Below are 19,160 nucleotides of genomic sequence, written 5' to 3'. Positions count from 1 at the left end.
TGCATAAGGGCAATTTCAGTTGAAATTTTGGGGGCTGTGCTCTATGTGCACTACCTGCAGTTTTTCAGTGTTAACCCCCCCTACCTGTGAAATAACCCCCACAATCTATATATTTACGAAAAGTGCACACCTTCAGCTATTCAGAGACACCACTCTTCTCTTTCTACATGGAAAATTGTGGCCGCAGTCCCTTGCAGAAGTCAGCGCTTTGGTCAGAAATCTAGGAAAAACCAGATACAAACCTAGATTTTGGTCAGAAATCAAGGAAAAACCAGATAAAAAACCTAGATTTCTCCCCAAAATCTCCATGGCAACTACCAAAAACTTACTAAACCTCAATTTTCAAGTTCCCCTGAATAAAACGATACCCCATATGTATGGGTGCACATAAAGACGTGGCCACCAAATGCCCCCTAACAGGGGCAATGCATAACGGGGGGCTTTGCTCTACCTGCAGTTATTTAGTCTAAACACCCCCATACCTGTGAAATAACCCCCGCAAACTATATATTTCCAAAAAGTGCACACCTTCAGCTATTCAGAGACACCACTCTTCTCTTTCTACATGGAAAATTGTGGCCGCAGTCCCTTGCAGAAGTCAGCGCTTTGGTCAGAAATCAAGGAAAAACCAGATACAAACCTAGATTTTGGTCAGAAATCAAGGAAAAACCAGATAAAAAACCTAGATTTCTCCCCAAAATCTCCATGGCAACTACCAAAAACTTACTAAACCTCAATTTGCAAGTTCCCCTGAATAAAACGATACCCCAAATGTATGGGTGCACATAAAGACGTGGCCACCAAATGCCCCCAAACAGGGGCAATGCATAAGGGGGGGCTGTGCTCTATGTGCTGTACCTGCAGTTATTTAGTCTAAACACCCCCATACCTGTGAAATAACCCCCACAAACTATATATTTCTGAAAAGTGCACACCTTCAGCTATTCAGAGACACCACTCTTCTCTTTCTACATGGAAAATTGTGGCCACAGTCCCTTGCAGAAGTCAGCGCTTTGGTCAGAAATCAAGGAAAAAACAGATACAAACCTAGATTTCTCCCCAAAATCTCCATGGCAACTACCAAAAACTTACTAACCATTAATCTGCAAGTTCCCCTGAATAAAACGATACCCCATATGTATGGGTGCACATAAAGACGTGGCCACCAAATGCCCCAAAACAGGGGCAATGCATAAGGGCAATTTCAGTTGAAATTTTGGGGGCTGCGCTCTATGTGCACTTCCTGCAGTTTTTCAGTGTTAACCTCCCCTACCTGTAAAATAACCCCCACAATCTATATATTTACGAAAAGTGCACACCTTCAGCTATTCAGAGACACCACTCTTCTCTTTCTACATCGAAAATTGTGGCCGCAGTCCCTTGCAGAAGTCAGCGCTTTGGTCAGAAATCAAGGAAAAACCAGATACAAACCTAGATTTCTCCCCAAAATCTCCATGGCAACTACCAAAAACTTACTAAACTCAATTTGCAAGTTCCCCTGAATAAAACGATACCCCATATGTATGGGTACACATAAAGACGTGGCCACCAAATGCCCCCAAACAGGGGCAATGCATAAGGGGGGTCTGTGCTCTATGTGCTCTACCTGCAGTTATTTAGTCTAAACACCCCCCTACCTGTGAAATAACCCCCGCAAACTATATATTTATGAAAAGTGCACAGCTTCAGCTATTCAGAGACGCCACTCTCCTCTTTCTACATGGAAAATTGTGGCCGCAGTCCCTTGCAGAATTCAGCGCTTTGGTCAGAAATCAAGGAAAAACCAGATACAAACCTAGATTTCTCCCCAAAATCTCCATGGCAACTACCAAAAACTTACTAACCATAAATCTGCAAGTTCCCCTGAATAAAACGATACCCCATATGTATGGGTGCACATAAGTACATGGCCGCCAAACCTGACAATGCATAATATTGGGGCTGCACTCTATGCACCCCTTTTTTTTTTGCCTGCACCCGAATGAATGGAATACGCTCGGGTGCAGGCACATGTAGCCGATATACGCATGAAAACGCGTGAGAATGCAAAGTCTTGCGTTTTCATGCGTATATCGGCTACATGTGCCTGCACCCGAGCGTATTCCATTCATTCGGGTGCAGGCACAAGTAGCAGGCGTAGGGCTGAATTTTCGGCAAGCGTTTTTCCACTTGCTGAAAAAATCAGCCCTACGCCATGTGTGGCATCAGCCTAACCCTTGGCAATAGAAACTACCAGAACAATCTTAGCACCTCTGGACCTTTCTAGAACAACTGAAATCAAATGAAGTTAAAATGGAATAAAACCACTAAAAGCAATCAAAGAACAATAATTGCAATGAAATCGGTGGTCAGAGCCCTGGATCCACCAATGTCACTGCAAAAGCAACCTTTTTGGGGCACTAAATACACAATAAAGAACAATGCAAAGATAAAACACCATAAAATCAGTAAATTCAAATAAAAACCACTCAAACCAACAGAAGAACAATTATTGCAATGAAATCGGTGGTCAGAGCCCTGGATCCACCAATGTCACTGCAAATTCAGCACCCAATAGCAATACAAAAGTTACAGTGCAATAGAATAATTCAAAAACAGAAATCAATTATGAAAATGCAAAAAAACACTAAAATGCAACCAAATAAATCAGATAATTATAGATCAGAAATAAAGTTTTAGTAAAAAAAAAAAGACTGCCAAAGAAAGCAAAGAAAGAAAGAAAAGCAAAGAAAGAAAGAAAGAAAGAAAAAAAAAAAAAAAAGTGTAAGTGTAAGTGTGTGTGTAAGTGTCTGTGTGTGCTTGGGAAAGTTGTAAATAAGTGTGTATGTGTGTAAAAGTGTAATAATGACAAAGATAGAAGAAGAAATGGAAAAAAAAAAGATAGAAATAAGCTGAGATAGAAAGTTGAGATAGAAATAAGCAAAATAAACAGTGGTTAGAGAGTTGTAGTTCAGCTTACACAATGCAGGCAGGCGATCAGGGCGACCAATCCAGCAGGAACGCAGCAGGAAGGCAGCAGGGAGGCTCCATCAGTCTCACGTGGCAGCAGGAGTGAAGAGGCGACGCGGGGGCGGCGACAATTAATGGGACAGCAGTGGACACGTCATCAATGCGTGTCCACTGCTGTCATTGGCTGAGGGACTGGATCGGCGGCGCTGGGGGACCGGATCGGTGAGTATGTCTTCATTTGCTCGTTGCCTAGGGGGTTGTGCAGGCTTTACAAGCGCTGCACTGCTTTAAAAGCGAGCGCAGCGCTTGTAAACCCGTTAGTGCTGTAGGACGTAGATTCTACGTTCTATGGCACTTTGGTCCCTTGGTACCTAGGACGTAGAATCTACGTCCTATGGCACTAAAAAGGTTAAACATACACGTTTGTTTATATTGCAAAGGTTCTATTTAGCTATGACTGGTCTAGAGCAGTTAGAATAATGAAAGTAAATATCGGCTACTGTTCTGGAACAAATACGATACTGCCTAAAGGTCCCCATACACGGGCCGATTGTAGCTGCCGATATGGGTCCCTTAGACCGATTCAGCAACTAATCGGCCCATGTAGGGGCACTAACGACGGGCCTGCCTGACCCATATCTGGCCTGAAATCGGGCAGATATCGATCGGCAGGTTAAAAAATCTAGTCGGATGGGGGACCGTATCGGCTCGTTGATTCGGTCCCCAAACCGACTTTGCCTATACCCGTCGTTATAATTCGATCGTTTGGCCACACGATCAAATTAGCCTGGATTCTCCTGATATCGGGAGAAGATCCGCTCGCTTGGCGACATCGCCAAGCGAGCGGATCTGAAGGTGTATGGCCACCTTAAATCCAAATATCTGTATATAACTAATAGGGATATGGAAAACCAACCCAAGTTGGTCAAGCTTCTAACTAACAATTTTGTTAATGTCCATATCCTCAAGTTCCAACATGTTAATGTAGCTACAAAAACAGCAGTTTGTAATAACCATGATCTGGGTTTATTCCCAGCACAATAATCACAGAAACCTTACCTCTAGTTGAGGCGCTGTACCCGAGGGGTGAAGCAGAAGCTTTTGACATCGCAGGCAAAGGGCGGCTGCCAGTCCTGAGATAAAGGAACATAAAAGCAATAAAGCTAAGCTGTAACTGTGCCAATAACCAAAACTGGCTCTCTAGGGGGCTAAGAATAAATCTATAAAGCGCACAGGCAAACTAAAGGGAAATTCTAGGTTTTCTTTTCTATACCTTTTATAAAGAGAAAATAAAGGATAATTATGAGTTTTGTCCTGCAAAGGGATGCTCAGAACAATGTATTTGGAGCAGTACCTGCCCAAGTTCCAAGTTGTAGAAGTAATTCTGAACCTTGCCTTCAGAAGTACAAATAATATAAACCCTGCCTGTGCTACTAAATCAGCAGGGGAGACACACTAGGGGATTACTGCTAGCATTAAGCATTTTCATGGTTAAAGTAATAGCTCTGCTAAACGTTTAAACAGTTTAAATACCTACAGGTGTCAGGAAGGTACCTATATAATATAAACCCACACAAATAATATGTATAGGATTTATTTTTAATTAAATAAATAGAATACAAACTTCATAGGAAAAAAACTCCCAGTGGGCCCCCTTGCTCACCCAACCATTTGCCTTGTATGCCTACACCATGGCCATTACTCAATTCTATGAGAAGAAACAAAAGAAATAAAGGAAAGGATAGATAATAGTATGTAAAAATAAGTAATTAAGAAATTAAAGAAAGTGAGTGAACTGGGAAGGAATGGTGGTCTGGACAGTGGGCCTAAGGTTTTCTGGTGGGCCCTTGGCACCCCAGTCCGACACTGGTGGCTGTTATCTAGAAGCAGCAAACTGCAGCTTAAAACTAGGGATGCAACAAATCCAGGAATCTCGCCCAAACCCCAAAATAGTGGATTCGGTGCATCCCTACTTAAACCCCAGGTATAACCCTAATGTGTACACTAAAGCTGCAGTGTTGGGATTTTAGGAAAAATAGACTACAAAGTAATGGCAGAGAAGATTCATTTCAGTAATTGGACTTCCCTTCCATTTGTAATCATTGGAGCAAAAACCCTGGTACAATACCCTGCTGACTAGGTCCTCCACCTCTTTCAGCAAAAAATAATACAAAAGTTCTTCTTTAACTACTTAAACTTTAATGGTTTGATTATAGTGACCTTTCAGCTTGGACACAATCACCCCACTACTGGCTGACTATTGCCTTCTTTGATTGTTAGAACAATAATATAATATCAAATAATAGAATAAATATTATCCATTGAAACTGCACCATATGCGATAGCCCAAAACAGTAAATGCAGTCGGCCATTAGCCACTCTGAACATGCATAAAGCAAATTTATATAGAGGACACTTTCCCCATGATGTTTGGCCATATGGCCTGTATACATAAGTAATCCTTACAAATGCAAACAAACACACTTTGGGCATGATAGAATTTTGGGGTACATACCCTCAAGTTATGCCTCACGTGTCATGGGGTACAACAGGGCATGTAGTCATTATCCTCTGCCTATATAGAACCTACATATTCTGCAGCTCTCTTAGGGCTCTGGCACATGGGGAGATTAGTCACCCGCGGCAAAACTCCCTGTTCGCGGGCGACTAATCTCCCAGAGTTGCCTTCCCCCTGCCATCCCACCGGCGAACATGTAAGTCGCCGGCGGGATGGCAGACGCCATCATGTAAGTCGCCCCGCCGCGTCTGCCATCCCACCGGCGACTTACATGTTCGCCGGTGGGATGGCAGGGGAAGGCTACTCGGGGAGATTAGTCGCCCGCGAACAGGGAGTTTTGCCGCGGGCGACTAATCTCCCCGTGTGCCAGAGCCCTTAGGGTGAAGACACACAGAGCTACTAGTAGCAGCTACTTGTCGTGGCTACTAAAATAGACAATGCTAATCATTTACTGATAATTGTCTCTACGTGTATTGTCTATGGAAGGGATTTTCAGTAGCTTGAAAAAGTAGCTGCTACTAGTAGCCCGGTGTGTCTTTAGGGCAGTGGTACACAGGGAGATTAGTGATGGGCGACTAATCTCCCCGCAATGCCATCCCACCGGCTAGAGTGTAAATTGCCGGTGGGATGGCATACGCGTCGCTACGATGTCCCACGGTCGCTCAAAGTTTCCTCCAAAGACAACTTTGTGCGACATCGCAGTGAAGCATCCCACTGGCGATTTAAATGCTAGCCGGTGGGATGGCATTGCGGGGAGATTTGTTGCCCACGACAAAGAAGATTTGTGTACCATGTACCACTGCCCTCACCCTTATACATCATTCTAATTAGTCCCTGCCTCCATGAAGTTTACAATCGAAGTGCCGATTTTACGCACACACTAAAGTCAGTATCAGGGGCACCTCAATCTGCCTGTATGTTTTTGGAAAGTGCAAGAAAATCCACCTGGGGGGGGGGGGGGACATAAAAATTCCCTGAAGATAGTGCCCTGGCTGGAATCAAACTGACCGTAAAGCAGCAATGCCAACCAATGGGTCATTGGTTTCTAAAAAATGTGACCAAGAGCAAAGACTAATCAAACATCTGACATTTGTCATCAGCCTGTGTGAACTTATTATAATCATATATATAATAATAAAACTTATATAATGTGACTTGCACACAGTATGTATCAGCTCCCTGTTACAACTGCATCATTTATCCATAAGGAATTATTTCAGGATATCAGTGTACTGATAACATCCATCTATCAGACTTACCTTGGGAGGTGGGATTTTGCATATCCCTGTCTTTTCAGCAATCGGTCGGATGCGTCCAATGAAACTCAGGGGATCAGAGAATTCCTCCCAGCTGGGCTCGAACACCGGGCATTCCGGAGGGGGCACAAATTCGATGTAGGCGGCCATTCCAAACAAGTGTTAATCCTCAGGTGGGTATAGAACTAGACAAGCGGTATAGTGCGGATAAGCATCCCAGATCTTGCTTGGATAAAGCCAGAGGCTCCTTTCTCTGTCATGAAGTAACGTCCCTCATCGAGTTTTCTCTGTGATCCTTCACTACAGCCACGGATTTACTCCCCGTCTCTCCTGTTCCCTCAGTAACCAGTGCCTGATGTTACCAACACCGGAGGAAGCAAATACAGTCTAACACTTAGGGATTCCCTGAGACTGTTGACAAAAAGATCACTTTATTCCCCTCGCTGGTGGTTGTGACACTGGGCTAACTTTGCACCCCAATATCTACAGGTACTCCCTGTGGCTTTTATTACTGTATCTCCCACAGCCCCCGGGACAGCAGGAACCCCCCTGTGAAGCCCACAGAGTCCCCTAATTCTGCCACAGAGGCAGGCAGTTACTTTTGCTGGGACAATCAAGACTCCCAAATATCTGACCCCCAGTTCCATATAATATAACGAGCTCTTTATTTCAGTTATTGGGGTACTCAGGGTGCCAAAGTTCCACTACTTACCTGACTATGACACCCCAAGTCCCAGAGTCACCTTGTAGCAATTCCCTAAGTTAGAATTAATTTCTAATTTCAACAGACACCTCCTACCAGAAAGCCCCCAGTCTGTGCCACTAGGGTCTCTGCAGCCTCGTTTTGAAAGGCCCAATGATGTGCCCCCTCTCAGGCAACTTCCTGTTGCAATTGCCCCCCCTGGGGCTTCCTAGTACCCAGTCCCCTTCCTGAAGCCCAGCAGCTCCTTCAGCACATCCAGTACTTACAGTAAATTCCAGGCTCCAGTCCGTATCATTCCTAGGTCCATATGCAAGTCCTGATGCAACTTTGTAATGTGAATTTGGGGCCCTAAAGGATTAAAGAGGCTGGTTGTATAATCTCCAGGTATCCCTCCGCGCTAGTTAAAGCTATGTGGATTAATAACAGCCTGTAATGTGAAAAATAGCCGATAGATGGCGCTACATGAACATTCCTTTAGATAAAGGAGATCTTCACCTGGTTTTGCAAACGGTTGTTTCATCCGTGTGTAAAAAGTTTTTACAATTCCAGAACTGGAGTATAATCTATAGAATGGCTGCGAATGGGGGTGGAGTTGGGATAAAAATGGAATTAAGTGTCACAAATGTTCACACGCCTATTTCCTATGTAGAGGAAAAGTTAAATCAAAATCTTTCATTAGCAATGATAATTATAATGTATTAATGAAATTATAATACATATACTGTTATGAAGATAAAGACATGTTGTCATAATTCTCCTTTGCATATCGGGTATTCGTTTTGGAATCTAAACCTGAGGGAATTGTAGTTTAAACACATGTGGATAGCGATAGAATAAACTACAATTCCCAGAAGACACCTGGTGAGCGGGCGGGCCGACTCAAGTATCGCCCTAGCGGATTGGATGCTTCAATGATTCTGGATTGAACTGGGTGCGTGATTGGTTAAGCTTGCGGAGGCGGGCTGTTTGGATCGTAGAGTTAGGGGTGGGGTAACTGGTGGTAGGAGACCTGTGTAGTGGCTTGTACCAGAGCTCGTAAGGTGGGGTACAGGTACGTACAGTGTGACATCTGGGGGCAGGGGTTATATAGATTTATGCACAGCTATAGCGCCATTGGATAGGCCTGTATGCTAAATAATGTGCCATACCCCGCACTTGACCCCCTAACCAATCATAGCTCTTATTTGGCACCCCCAGAGCTTTTATTGTGCTTTTTTTGTTCCCTCTATTAGAATAGGCATAAGGGTGGGTAACTAGACATAGGGGAACCTCCAGTAAGTGAATGTAGAAGCGCCTAATACATAGTGGGGCTGCAAGAGTAAAACTTATGGGAAATACTGTAGGGAACTCAATCTAGCGCTGGTAAAGCGATATGTACAATGGAAACAACGCGCGTTGCCATAGCAACCCCTCTCTCTTTAGCGCAAAAGGCCATGGTGTTATGGCATTGTGTCAGATGGAAGAATTTATATTACCCATATATAACCCATCATCCCTCTCCCCAAAGATTGGGAGAGTTGTATGTTTGTTTATTATTTATTTATATACTACTTATCCGCTAATCATAAAGAAATAAAGAGATGTCTCGTTAAAACAGCCCATATCAAGCATATTCCTACTTAAAATGTAGATAAATTAGAAATAAATAAATACCAGGAATCCAATAATTGACCAAAAATAAGCTTAAAATTGAATTTAAAATGCCGCCAAGTCCAAATCTACATTGAGTCCTTCCGGATGCAATGTATTCAATTTAAAAATCCAAACGTTTTCTCCTTGTCTTAATCTAGTAAATCCGTCTCCACCTCTTAACTTGGGAGAAATATGCTCCAGTCCCATAAAGAATATCAAGGCAAACCTTATCTGCACTTTAAAGATTACAAAACACAACAATATAGATATTAAGGTCTAGAAGGAAGGACTGTAAGAAAGAGAAAAAAAAAATATATATATTTTTGCAGTGCTAAATTGCCATTAACCAACATTAATAATTAGATGTAGCTGCCCTCCTCCCTACTAATCCTATAGTGCATACACAAATTATCTCCAAAGGAGTTGGCGCTAAAAACACCCAAAGAAGTGTAAAAATAATTGTATATTTATTATAAATAAATCAATGTGTTACATCAAAGTAGAATCAATTTTAAATAATAAAAAAAAAAATCATATACACCACTAATTAAAAATACCAATTAGATTATATATACAAGAGAAAATCACATAGGGCAGAAGACATTAAATATAGTAACAGAAACCATGTATTACTTCCCAATGATTTATTATTGAATTCCCAGTTAATGCATATCATTCCCTCAGGAGAAATCAATTAGAGTGTTTAAAAGAGAATTCATTGCTCTGACCCATATATGAGGAAATCAAGAGGGAAAATCAATAGAAATACACTGAATTAAAAATCCCACAGTATATCCCAATTATTAGAATAAAAAAGTGAGGAGCTTAAAACACCATAAAACAATTAATTGGATCCTTAATTAACTTCTCCAGATATCAGATGCAGTATTACACCGCCTATAGCCAATATATGGCTCTTAGCCCCACTGAGGGATATTTAATAAAGAAGTTACACAAATAAAACCCTTGTTTTCCCTCTTACTCTGTGCAAATACTAAGAATGCAGGCGTGCATATAGAGATAAAATTGCACACTATATGGTATTCAATTATCTCATAGCCTCCAAGTAACTACAAGCACACAATAAAACAGAGCCCTAACTGGGCATAAGAACAAATACACAACCCCCCTTGTCCCGGCCGGGAACTTACTAGGGATAAGACAGAGAGAGGCACATTGGCTGAGGGATGCGGCTCACACGCTGTTCCTTTCCCTTCGGTGACGTCACCGGTAGGTGCCGAGTCTGTCAATATGGGTCCTCTCTCCAGTCAGTCCGACGCGTTTCGCGCTCTGCGCTTCCTCATGGACTATTGGGTTCCTATGGGCCAACCCCCTCTTTATACCCGCCTGCATACTATTCTATACTACATCTACTTTGATGTAACACATTGATTTATTTATAATAAATATACAATTATTTTTACACTTCCATAAAGAATATCCCTTTGGGATCACTATTATTGTGAAACAGCTTAAAATGTCTCGATACCCCAAGGTTCATTCTCCCTGCTTTACTGTTACGGATGTGCTTATTAACCCTACTTCCCACTGATCTTATAGTCCGCCCCACATAAACTTTGTTACACGGACAAGTGAGAGCATAGACTACATATGTTGTGCGACAATTAATAAAGGTCTTGGAAATTGGAATATCCCTATTGGGTTTATTTCATGGTTAAATGATTCCCTTTTCTCTGTAATAATAAAACAGTACCTGTACTTGATCCCAACTAAGATATAATTACCCCTTATTGGGGGCAGAACAGCCCTATTGGGTTTATTTAATGGTTAAATGATTCCCTTTTCTCTGTAATAATAAAACAGTACCTGTACTTGATCCCAACTAAGATATAATTACCCCTTATTGGGGGCAGAACAGCCCTATTGGGTTTATTTAATGGTTAAATGATTCCCTTTTCTCTGTAATAATAAAACAGTACCTGTACTTGATCCCAACTAAGATATAATTAATCCTTATTGGAAGAAAAACAATCCTATTGGATTTAATTAATGCTTTATTGATTTTTTTTTTAGTAGACTTTAGATGTGGAGATCCAAATTACGGAAAGACCCCTTATCCTGCGCACTCTTGGTCCTGCACATTCTGGATAACAGGTTCTATACCTGTAGTTGCTTCTTTTTGCTCCTCCTATAGACAACTCTGGGACTGGTCCAGCTGGAGGGGGGTTAAAGGGGTTGTTCACCTTTTAATTAAAGTTTAGTATAATGTAGACTGCTGTTCTGAGACAATTTGCAATTGGTCTTCATTTTTTTTATGAATTTACTTTTTGTTCAGCAGCTCTCCAGTTTAAAATTTCAGCAGTCATGTGGTTGCTAGGGTTCAAATTACCTTAACAACCAGGGACTGGTTTGAATAAGAGACTGATATATTTATAGGAGAGGGGGATGGATAGAAAAATGAGTAATAAAAAGGAGCAAATAATGGAAAAACTATAGAAAATAAATAATGAAGCCCAATTGAAACGTTACTTAGAATTGGCCATTCTACAACATACTAAAAGTTTAATGTAAAGGGGGAGCCTATTGGTCCGGCACTGCCTGAGGAAAAAAACTATTGCTCTGTGAATATAAAGTATTGTTATTTTATATTACTTATTTATATAGTCAGGCCCTCTCCTATTCATTTATCAGTCTTTCATTCAAACCACAACCCTGGTTGCTAAGGTAATTTGGATCCTAGCAACCAAACAGCTGCTGAAACGCCAAGCTGGAGAGCTGCTGGGCAAAGCTGAAATAATTTTAAAAAAACTACAAATAAAAAAAAAATGAAGACCAATTGCAAATTGTCTCAAAGGTAAACAACCCTCAGTTAAAAGGAGCTGTTGGTGGGAGCAGATTCTGCTCATTGGGGTAACACATTTACTCCCATTAGTCTAACTGGCCAATCAGGGCTCATCTCAGTATAAGCAGGTATACAAGTAGTTGCTAGGGGTTGTACCTTGCAGGGTATGAGTAGAGCTTGTTCCTTCCAGCAACCGGGGGTCTCCTCACCCAACTTAGTTGGCTGTATCGTCTCATCACCCTGGGGGGGTGCGTCTCTCCCCCTGTTGCACGGGGAAGTTGGAAATACAGGGTTATCGCTTTCAATGCTCAGGCTGCCCCCCATGAGCCGTCTCTGGATCACACTGTGTGGCTGCTGCAATCAGATTGGACCTTGATTATAATAATAGTAATGTACTGTTACCCTGCACTAGTAACCTAGGTCTATATGTTTCAGAAACCCTACTATAGTTTATATAAATACCCCGCTGTGTAGCCCCGGGGGCAGCCATTCCTGCACTGGTACAGCTGGGGTGTTTGCTACAGAAACCCTACTATAGTTTATATAAATACCCCGCTGTGTAGCCCCGGGGGCAGCCATTCCTGCACTGGTACAGCTGGAGTGTTTGCTACAGAAACCCTACTATAGTTTATATAAATACCCCGCTGTGTAGCCCCGGGGGCAGCCATTCCTGCACTGGTACAGCTGGGGTGTTTGCTACAGAAACCCTACTATAGTTTATATAAATACCCCGCTGTGTAGCCCCGGGGGCAGCCATTCCTGCACTGGTACAGATGGAGTGTTTGCTACAGAAACCCTACTATAGTTTATATAAATACCCCGCTGTGTAGCCCCGGGGGCAGCCAAACTATGGTAGGGTTTCTGTAGCAAACACTCCAGCTGTACCAGTGCAGGAACGGCTGCCCCCGGGGCTACACAGCGGGGTATTTATATAAACTATAGTAGGAATTCTTAAGCAAACATGCAACTTTTATCAGAGCAGGGCAACAGGACATTATATTTAAATGCCCCAACCAGTAGCTCCGGGGCAACATGTTGCTCCCCAACCCCTTGGGTGTTGCTCTCAGTGCCCCCAAACCAGGGAGTTATTTTTGAATTCCTGACTTGGGGGCAAGTTTTGGTTGAATAAAAACAAGATTCCCTACCAAATAAAGCCCCTGTAAGCTGATAGGGTGCATAGAGGCTGCCTAATAGCCAATCACAGCCCTTATTTGGCTCCTCCATGAACTTTTATGGTGCTTGTGTTGCTCCCCAAGTCTTTTTACATTTGACTGTGGCTCCCGAGTAAGAAAGGCTGAGGACCCCTGATGTATATAGTCAACCAAACCGGGATCAGTGCTTTGCAAATGGTGGGGATTGAGGCTTAGGGGCCCCCCTAGGGCACAGCCCAAAGGCCAGTTAGGTTAACATTTAAACCAGAGTAGCAGCGTTATAGGACAGCGAACCAACATGGCTGCGTAGAAATCATTGCAGTCTGCAGCATGCATCTATAGAAATCCCTGCAAGACATGAAAGCAGTCCCACATTTTGGCCCTGTAACTTGGTTCAGAGTTGCAAACATTAGTCTCACTGAGCAAGCGGGTCCCCCCCCTCCCACACTCACCAGGTCTTTACTGGTCCCCAGTCTCCGCAGCTGGTCCAGTGGCAGAAGATCCACAGAGTCTTTGTGCACAAACTGCGTGGCTTGTTTGAGGCGTCTCTGCTGGTGCAGTATTGCTGAGCCCCTCAGATCCTTCTCCCTCTTTGGGGAGTCCCTGTTCTGTGTGTCTCTCCCAAGTCCCTGCATAGTGCAGGTTCAGGGTAATAAGCAGATCCCTATATGAGGTTCCGGGTAGGAAGCAGATCCCTATATGAGGTTCCGGGTAGGAAGCAGATCCCTATATGAGGTTCCGGGTAAGAAGCAGATCTCTATATGAGGTTCCGGGTAGGAAGCAGATCTCTATATGAGGTTCAGGGTAAGAAGCAGATCTCTATATGAGGTTCAGGGCAATAAGCAGATCCCTATATGAGGTTCAGGGCAATAAGCAGATCCCTATATGAAGTTCCGGGTAAGAAGCCGATCTCTATATGAGGTTCCAGGTAAGAAGCAGATCTCTATATGAGGTTCAGGGTAGGAAGTAGATCTCTATATGAGGTTCAGGGTAAGAAGCAGATCCCTATATGAGGTTCAGGGTAGGAAGCAGATCCCTAAATGAGGTTCCGGGTAAGAAGCAGATCTCTATATGAGGTTCAGAGTAAGAAGCAGATCTCTATATGAGGTTCAGGGTAGGAAGCAGATCCCTAAATGAGGTTCAGGGTAAGAAGCAGATCCCTATATGAGGTTCAGGGTAGGAAGCAGATCTCTATATGAGGTTCAGGGCAATAAGCAGATCCCTATATGAGGTTCCGGGTAAGAAGCCAATCTCTATATGAGGTTCCAGGTAAGAAGCTGATCTCTATATGAGGTTCAGGGTAGGAAGTAGATCTCTATATGAGGTTCAGGGTAAGAAGCAGATCCCTATATGAGGTTCAGGGTAGGAAGCAGATCCCTAAATGAGGTTCCGGGTAAGAAGCAGATCTCTATATGAGGTTCAGAGTAAGAAGCAGATCTCTATATGAGGTTCAGGGTAGGAAGCAGATCCCTAAATGAGGTTCAGGGTAAGAAGCAGATCCCTATATGAGGTTCCAGGTAAGAAGCAGATCTCTATATGAGGTTCCAGGTAAGATGCAGATCTCTATATGAGGTTCAGAGTAAGAAGCAGATCTCTATATGAGGTTCAGAGTAAGAAGCAGATCTCTATATGAGGTTCAGGGTAGGAAGTAGATCTCTATATGAGGTTCAGGGTAAGAAGCAGATCCCTATATGAGGTTCAGGGTAGGAAGCAGATCTCTAAATGAGGTTCCGGGTAGGAAGCAGATCCCTAAATGAGGTTCCGGGTAAGAAGCAGATCTCTATATGAGGTTCAGAGTAAGAAGCAGATCTCTATATGAGGTTCAGGGTAGGACGCAGATCCCTAAATGAGGTTCAGGGTAAGAAGCAGATCCCTATATGAGGTTCAGGGTAGGAAGCAGATCTCTATATGAGGTTCAGAGTAAGAAGCAGATCCCTATTTGAGGTTCAGAGTAGGAAGCAGATCCCTAAATGAGGTTCAGGGTAAGAAGCAGATCCCTATATGAGGTTCAGGGTAAGAAGCAGATCTCTATATGAGGTTCAGGGTAGGAAGCAGATCCCTAAATGAGGTTCAGGGTAAGAAGCAGATCCCTATATGAGGTTCAGAGTAAGAAGCAGATCTCTATATGAGGTTCAGGGAAATAAGCAGATCCCTATATGAGGTTCAGGGCAATAAGCAGATCCCTATATGAGGTTCCGGGTAAGAAGCAGATCTCTATATGAGGTTCCAGGTAAGAAGCAGATCTCTATATGAGGTTCAGAGTAAGAAGCAGATCTCTATATGAGGTTCAGAGTAAGAAGCAGATCTCTATATGAGGTTCAGGGTAGGAAGTAGATCTCTATATGAGGTTCAGGGTAAGAAGCAGATCCCTATATGAGGTTCAGGGTAGGAAGCAGATCTCTAAATGAGGTTCCGGGTAGGAAGCAGATCCCTAAATGAGGTTCCGGGTAAGAAGCAGATCTCTATATGAGGTTCAGAGTAAGAAGCAGATCTCTATATGAGGTTCAGGGTAGGACGCAGATCCCTAAATGAGGTTCAGGGTAAGAAGCAGATCCCTATATGAGGTTCAGGGTAGGAAGCAGATCTCTATATGAGGTTCAGAGTAAGAAGCAGATCCCTATTTGAGGTTCAGAGTAGGAAGCAGATCCCTAAATGAGGTTCAGGGTAAGAAGCAGATCCCTATATGAGGTTCAGGGTAAGAAGCAGATCTCTATATGAGGTTCAGGGTAGGAAGCAGATCCCTATATGAGGTTCAGAGTAAGAAGCAGATCCCTATATGAGGTTCAGAGTAAGAAGCAGATCTCTATATGAGGTTCAGAGTAGGAAGCAGATCCCTAAATGAGGTTCAGGGTAAGAAGCAGATCCCTATATGAGGTTCAGGGTAGGAAGCAGATCCCTAATATGAGGTTCAGGGTAGGAAGCAGATCCCTATATGAGGTTCAGGGTAAGAAGCAGATCTCTATATGAGGTTCAGAGTAAGAAGCAGATCTCTATATGAGGTTCAGGGTAGGAAGCAGATCCCTAAATGAGGTTCAGGGTAAGAAGCAGATCCCTATATGAGGTTCAGGGTGGGAAGCAGATCCCTATATGAGGTTCAGGGTAGGAAGCAGATCCCTAATATGAGGTTCAGGGTAAGAAGCAGATCTCTATATGAGGTTCAGGGTAAGAAGCAGATCTCTATATGAGGTTCAGAGTAAGAAGCAGATCTCTATATGAGGTTCAGGGTAGGAAGCAGATCCCTATATGAGGTTCAGGGTAAGAAGCAGATCCCTATATGAGGTTCAGGGTGGGAAGCAGATCCCTATATGAGGTTCAGGGTAGGAAGCAGATCTCTATATGAGGTTCCGGATAAGAAGCAGATCCCTATATGAGGTTCAGGGTAGGAAGCAGATCCCTATATGAGGTTCAGGGTAGGAAGCAGATCTCTATATGAGGTTCCGGATAAGAAGCAGATCTCGGAATGAATGGATTTTCCCTGCAGATTCTCCTCTTCTTGCTGTACTCGCCCCCATACACTCTGCCTGGTACTTCTCACTCCTTAGCTCTCTGCCTCATTCCCTTCCCTCTCTCTGTATTCAGGGGATTCCTCTCTCGCTCCGTTCCCTCCTCCTGCTCTGCAGTAATACCCCCCCCCCCGTTGTACCTCCCTCATTCTCTCCTGCTGTCATCTCCCCGCTACGCTCCTTCTACATCCCCATTCCTCCCTCTCAGTCCCCCCCAAATCTCCCCTCTCCCCAGTAGCTGCTTCTTTCATTCCCCCGGACCCCCTGTGTCTGGCAGCCACCGAGCCTTAAATCTAGCCCCCCCCCCATAAAGCTCTGCTCATACAATGGCAACCCACTCGGGTGCTATTAAAGTAAATAGGAATTAGGTTTATGGCAAACGCAGATTTGTCTCTTTTCTGGGGAAGGAGAGAAGCCGCGGGGCATTGTGTGTAGTCAGGCAAGATGCATCAAGTGAAGAGGCTTTCACAGTAGGATATTGTGTATAAAAAGACAAGTAGGTGTATTATAATGGCTGCATAATGTATATAGCAGGGATCCCCAACCTTTTGTACTTGTGAGCCAAATGCAGGTAAAAAAGTCTGGGGATGCCAATAAGGGCTGTGATTGGTAATTATAAGGTTGGTTGGCTAATTATAAGGGCTGCTGATTGGCTTAATTATAAGGCTGTGAATTGGCTAATTATAAGGGCTGTGCTGCAGGAGCTTGGCGTAAAAACTGTTCTCTGGGCTTCAAACTGAAAATATATACCGAACCATTGGACTGAACTGGTCATAATGCTATAGTAAGCAAGATTGTAGGGGTAGGAGCATACTGGCAATACTGTGTGTAGTAGCAGATGGTATGAGCGGTAGGAGCAGTAACTGGCAAACTTGTTAAAGGCAAGTATGAGGGGTAACCAGTATGGCAATACTGTGTGAGTAAGGCAAGATGTGTTGAGGGTAGACAGTAACTGCAATATGTGTGTAGTATGGAGTAGAAGGCAAGGTGGTAGTGACGTGGGGGGTAGAGCAGTAACTGGCAATACTGTGTGTAGTAAGGCAGATGGTATGAGGGGTAGGAGCATTAAACTGGCGAAATACTGTGTGTAGTAAGGCAAGATGGTATGGGGTAGAGGGGTAGTGCAGTAACTGGCATGAGGGGTAGAGCAGTAACTGGCAATACGTGGTGTAGTAAGGCACGATGGTATGAGGGGTAGGAGCAGTAACTGGCAATACTGTGTGTACTAAGGCACAATGGTATGAGGGGTATTAGCAGTAACTGGCAATACTGTGTGTAGTAAGGCAAGATGGTATGAGGGGTAGGAGCAGTAACTGCAATACTGTGTGTAGTAAGGCAAGATGGTATGAGGGGTAGGAGCAGTAACTGGCAATACTGTGTGTAGTAAGGCAAGATGGTATGAGGGGTAGGAGCAGTAACTGGCAATACTGTGTGTAGTAAGGCACGATGGTATGAGGGGTAGGAGCAGTAACTGGCAATACTGTGTGTAGTAAGGCACGATGGTATGAGGGGTAGGAGCAGTAACTGGCAATACTGTGTGTAGTAAGGCAAGATGGTATGAGGGGTAGGAACAGTAACTGGCAATACTGTGTGTAGTAAGGCACAATGGTATGAGGGGTAGGAGCAGTAACTGGCAATACTGTGTGTAGTGAGGCAAGATGGTATGAGGGGTAGGAGCATTAACTGGCAATACTGTGTGTAGTAAGGCAAGATGGTATGAGGGGTAGGAGCATTAACTGGCTGTGTGTAGTAAGGCCATTATTTCTGGCAGTAGAAGGGTTAATCTACCAACATGGGGATGAGAAAGGGATTTAGTGCAGCTCTGTGGCCCTGGGGTGAGAGTGTTGATGGGCAGAGGGTGGGTTACAGTGAGGCTATAATAAGCCCACCCTTGGCCGGCGCTGACCGTGGAGTCGGAAACTTGCAGAAATATTTGGCTGGAGGGACAGACAGGTTCCCACGCTTCCCACGTCTCTTAGAATAACCCTCTGACTATAAACAGCCAACTGCATCTGTATGTCTGCCTGCTGGCTGGGGGGCCCCCGGCAACCATGTGCCCTCTGGGAACAAACTGCCCCAAACCAGGCAAGCACCACTCCCAGCACCCTCATGGGAACCAGGGAGTTATTTTTTCTTTAGCGCATCACATGACCTGGGGTGGGGGGTGGAATCTGAGCACTTATGGCCCTGCCTCAGATCTGAGCCTGGATTTTCTAAGAACAATATTAACATTTTATAATTGACACAACCAATGACATCGCATAAAATCTATGACCTCACCGACATTGTAATGACGCCGATACAATGGACCAATAGGCTATTTTACAGCTTTTACCCCAATATGCCCCTCCTTTATAAAATACACAAATCCAGGGTCCTTTCCTTTTCAGAGTGACATAGTAACATAGTAAGTTAGGTTGAAAAAGGCATAAGTCCATCAAGTTCATCAAGGCGCCCCCCCCATTCCCTGGCACCCATTGTCCTTATTCAATGCCCGGTGCAGTCTATGTAGTTTACCACCCATGTACCTGCTCAGGTTGGCATAAGTGTTACCCGGGTGTCTAGCGAAGTGGTTAGGCCTTCCTAGTGTAGCATAGGCCTCGCACATGTGCAGTCTTTGGAGCTCTTGAGAAGCTTGAGGGCCA

At 43.8% G+C, this 19,160-nt stretch overlaps 2 protein-coding genes across 12 annotated transcripts in view; both read right to left on the bottom strand.

Moving 5' to 3' along the window:
* LOC116406495 (lysine-specific demethylase 5A-like) overlaps positions 1-19,160 on the bottom strand; it is a 58,843-nt gene that overhangs the window by 7,315 nt on the left and 32,368 nt on the right. For 2 of the 11 annotated variants that reach the window (XR_004219950.1, XM_031892308.1), the window contains exons 4-5: positions 6,727-7,134; positions 4,009-4,082 (exon numbers count right to left, since the gene is read on the bottom strand). The exons of 6 other annotated variants lie outside the window; for them this stretch is intronic. Coding sequence is in view for 4 of the 5 variants with exons in the window: in XM_031892308.1 (XP_031748168.1) it covers positions 4,009-4,082; positions 6,727-6,748 (96 nt within the window). In the remaining variant the exon portion in view is untranslated. Of the gene's footprint in view, positions 1-4,008; positions 4,083-6,726; positions 7,135-7,435; positions 8,559-19,160 lie in introns of those variants that run through there. 3 more of the 11 variants (XM_031892309.1, XM_031892310.1, XM_031892311.1) reach the window with 3 other exon arrangements.
* LOC116406983 (nuclear receptor-interacting protein 3-like) lies at positions 8,907-13,738 on the bottom strand. The gene is made up of 3 exons (XM_031892299.1): positions 13,465-13,738; positions 12,018-12,215; positions 8,907-9,347 (listed from the first exon to the last, which is right to left on the bottom strand). Exons 1-3 carry the CDS (start codon positions 13,645-13,647, stop codon positions 9,297-9,299), a joined length of 432 nt encoding a protein of 143 aa, XP_031748159.1. The 5' UTR covers positions 13,648-13,738; the 3' UTR covers positions 8,907-9,296.

This window comes from Xenopus tropicalis, chromosome 8 (assembly GCF_000004195.4).
Source record: "Xenopus tropicalis strain Nigerian chromosome 8, UCB_Xtro_10.0, whole genome shotgun sequence".
NCBI classification, from domain to species: domain Eukaryota; kingdom Metazoa; phylum Chordata; class Amphibia; order Anura; family Pipidae; genus Xenopus; species Xenopus tropicalis.
The sequence above is the reverse complement of the archived record's forward strand: the minus strand, read 5'-3'. Positions and strand labels throughout refer to the sequence as shown.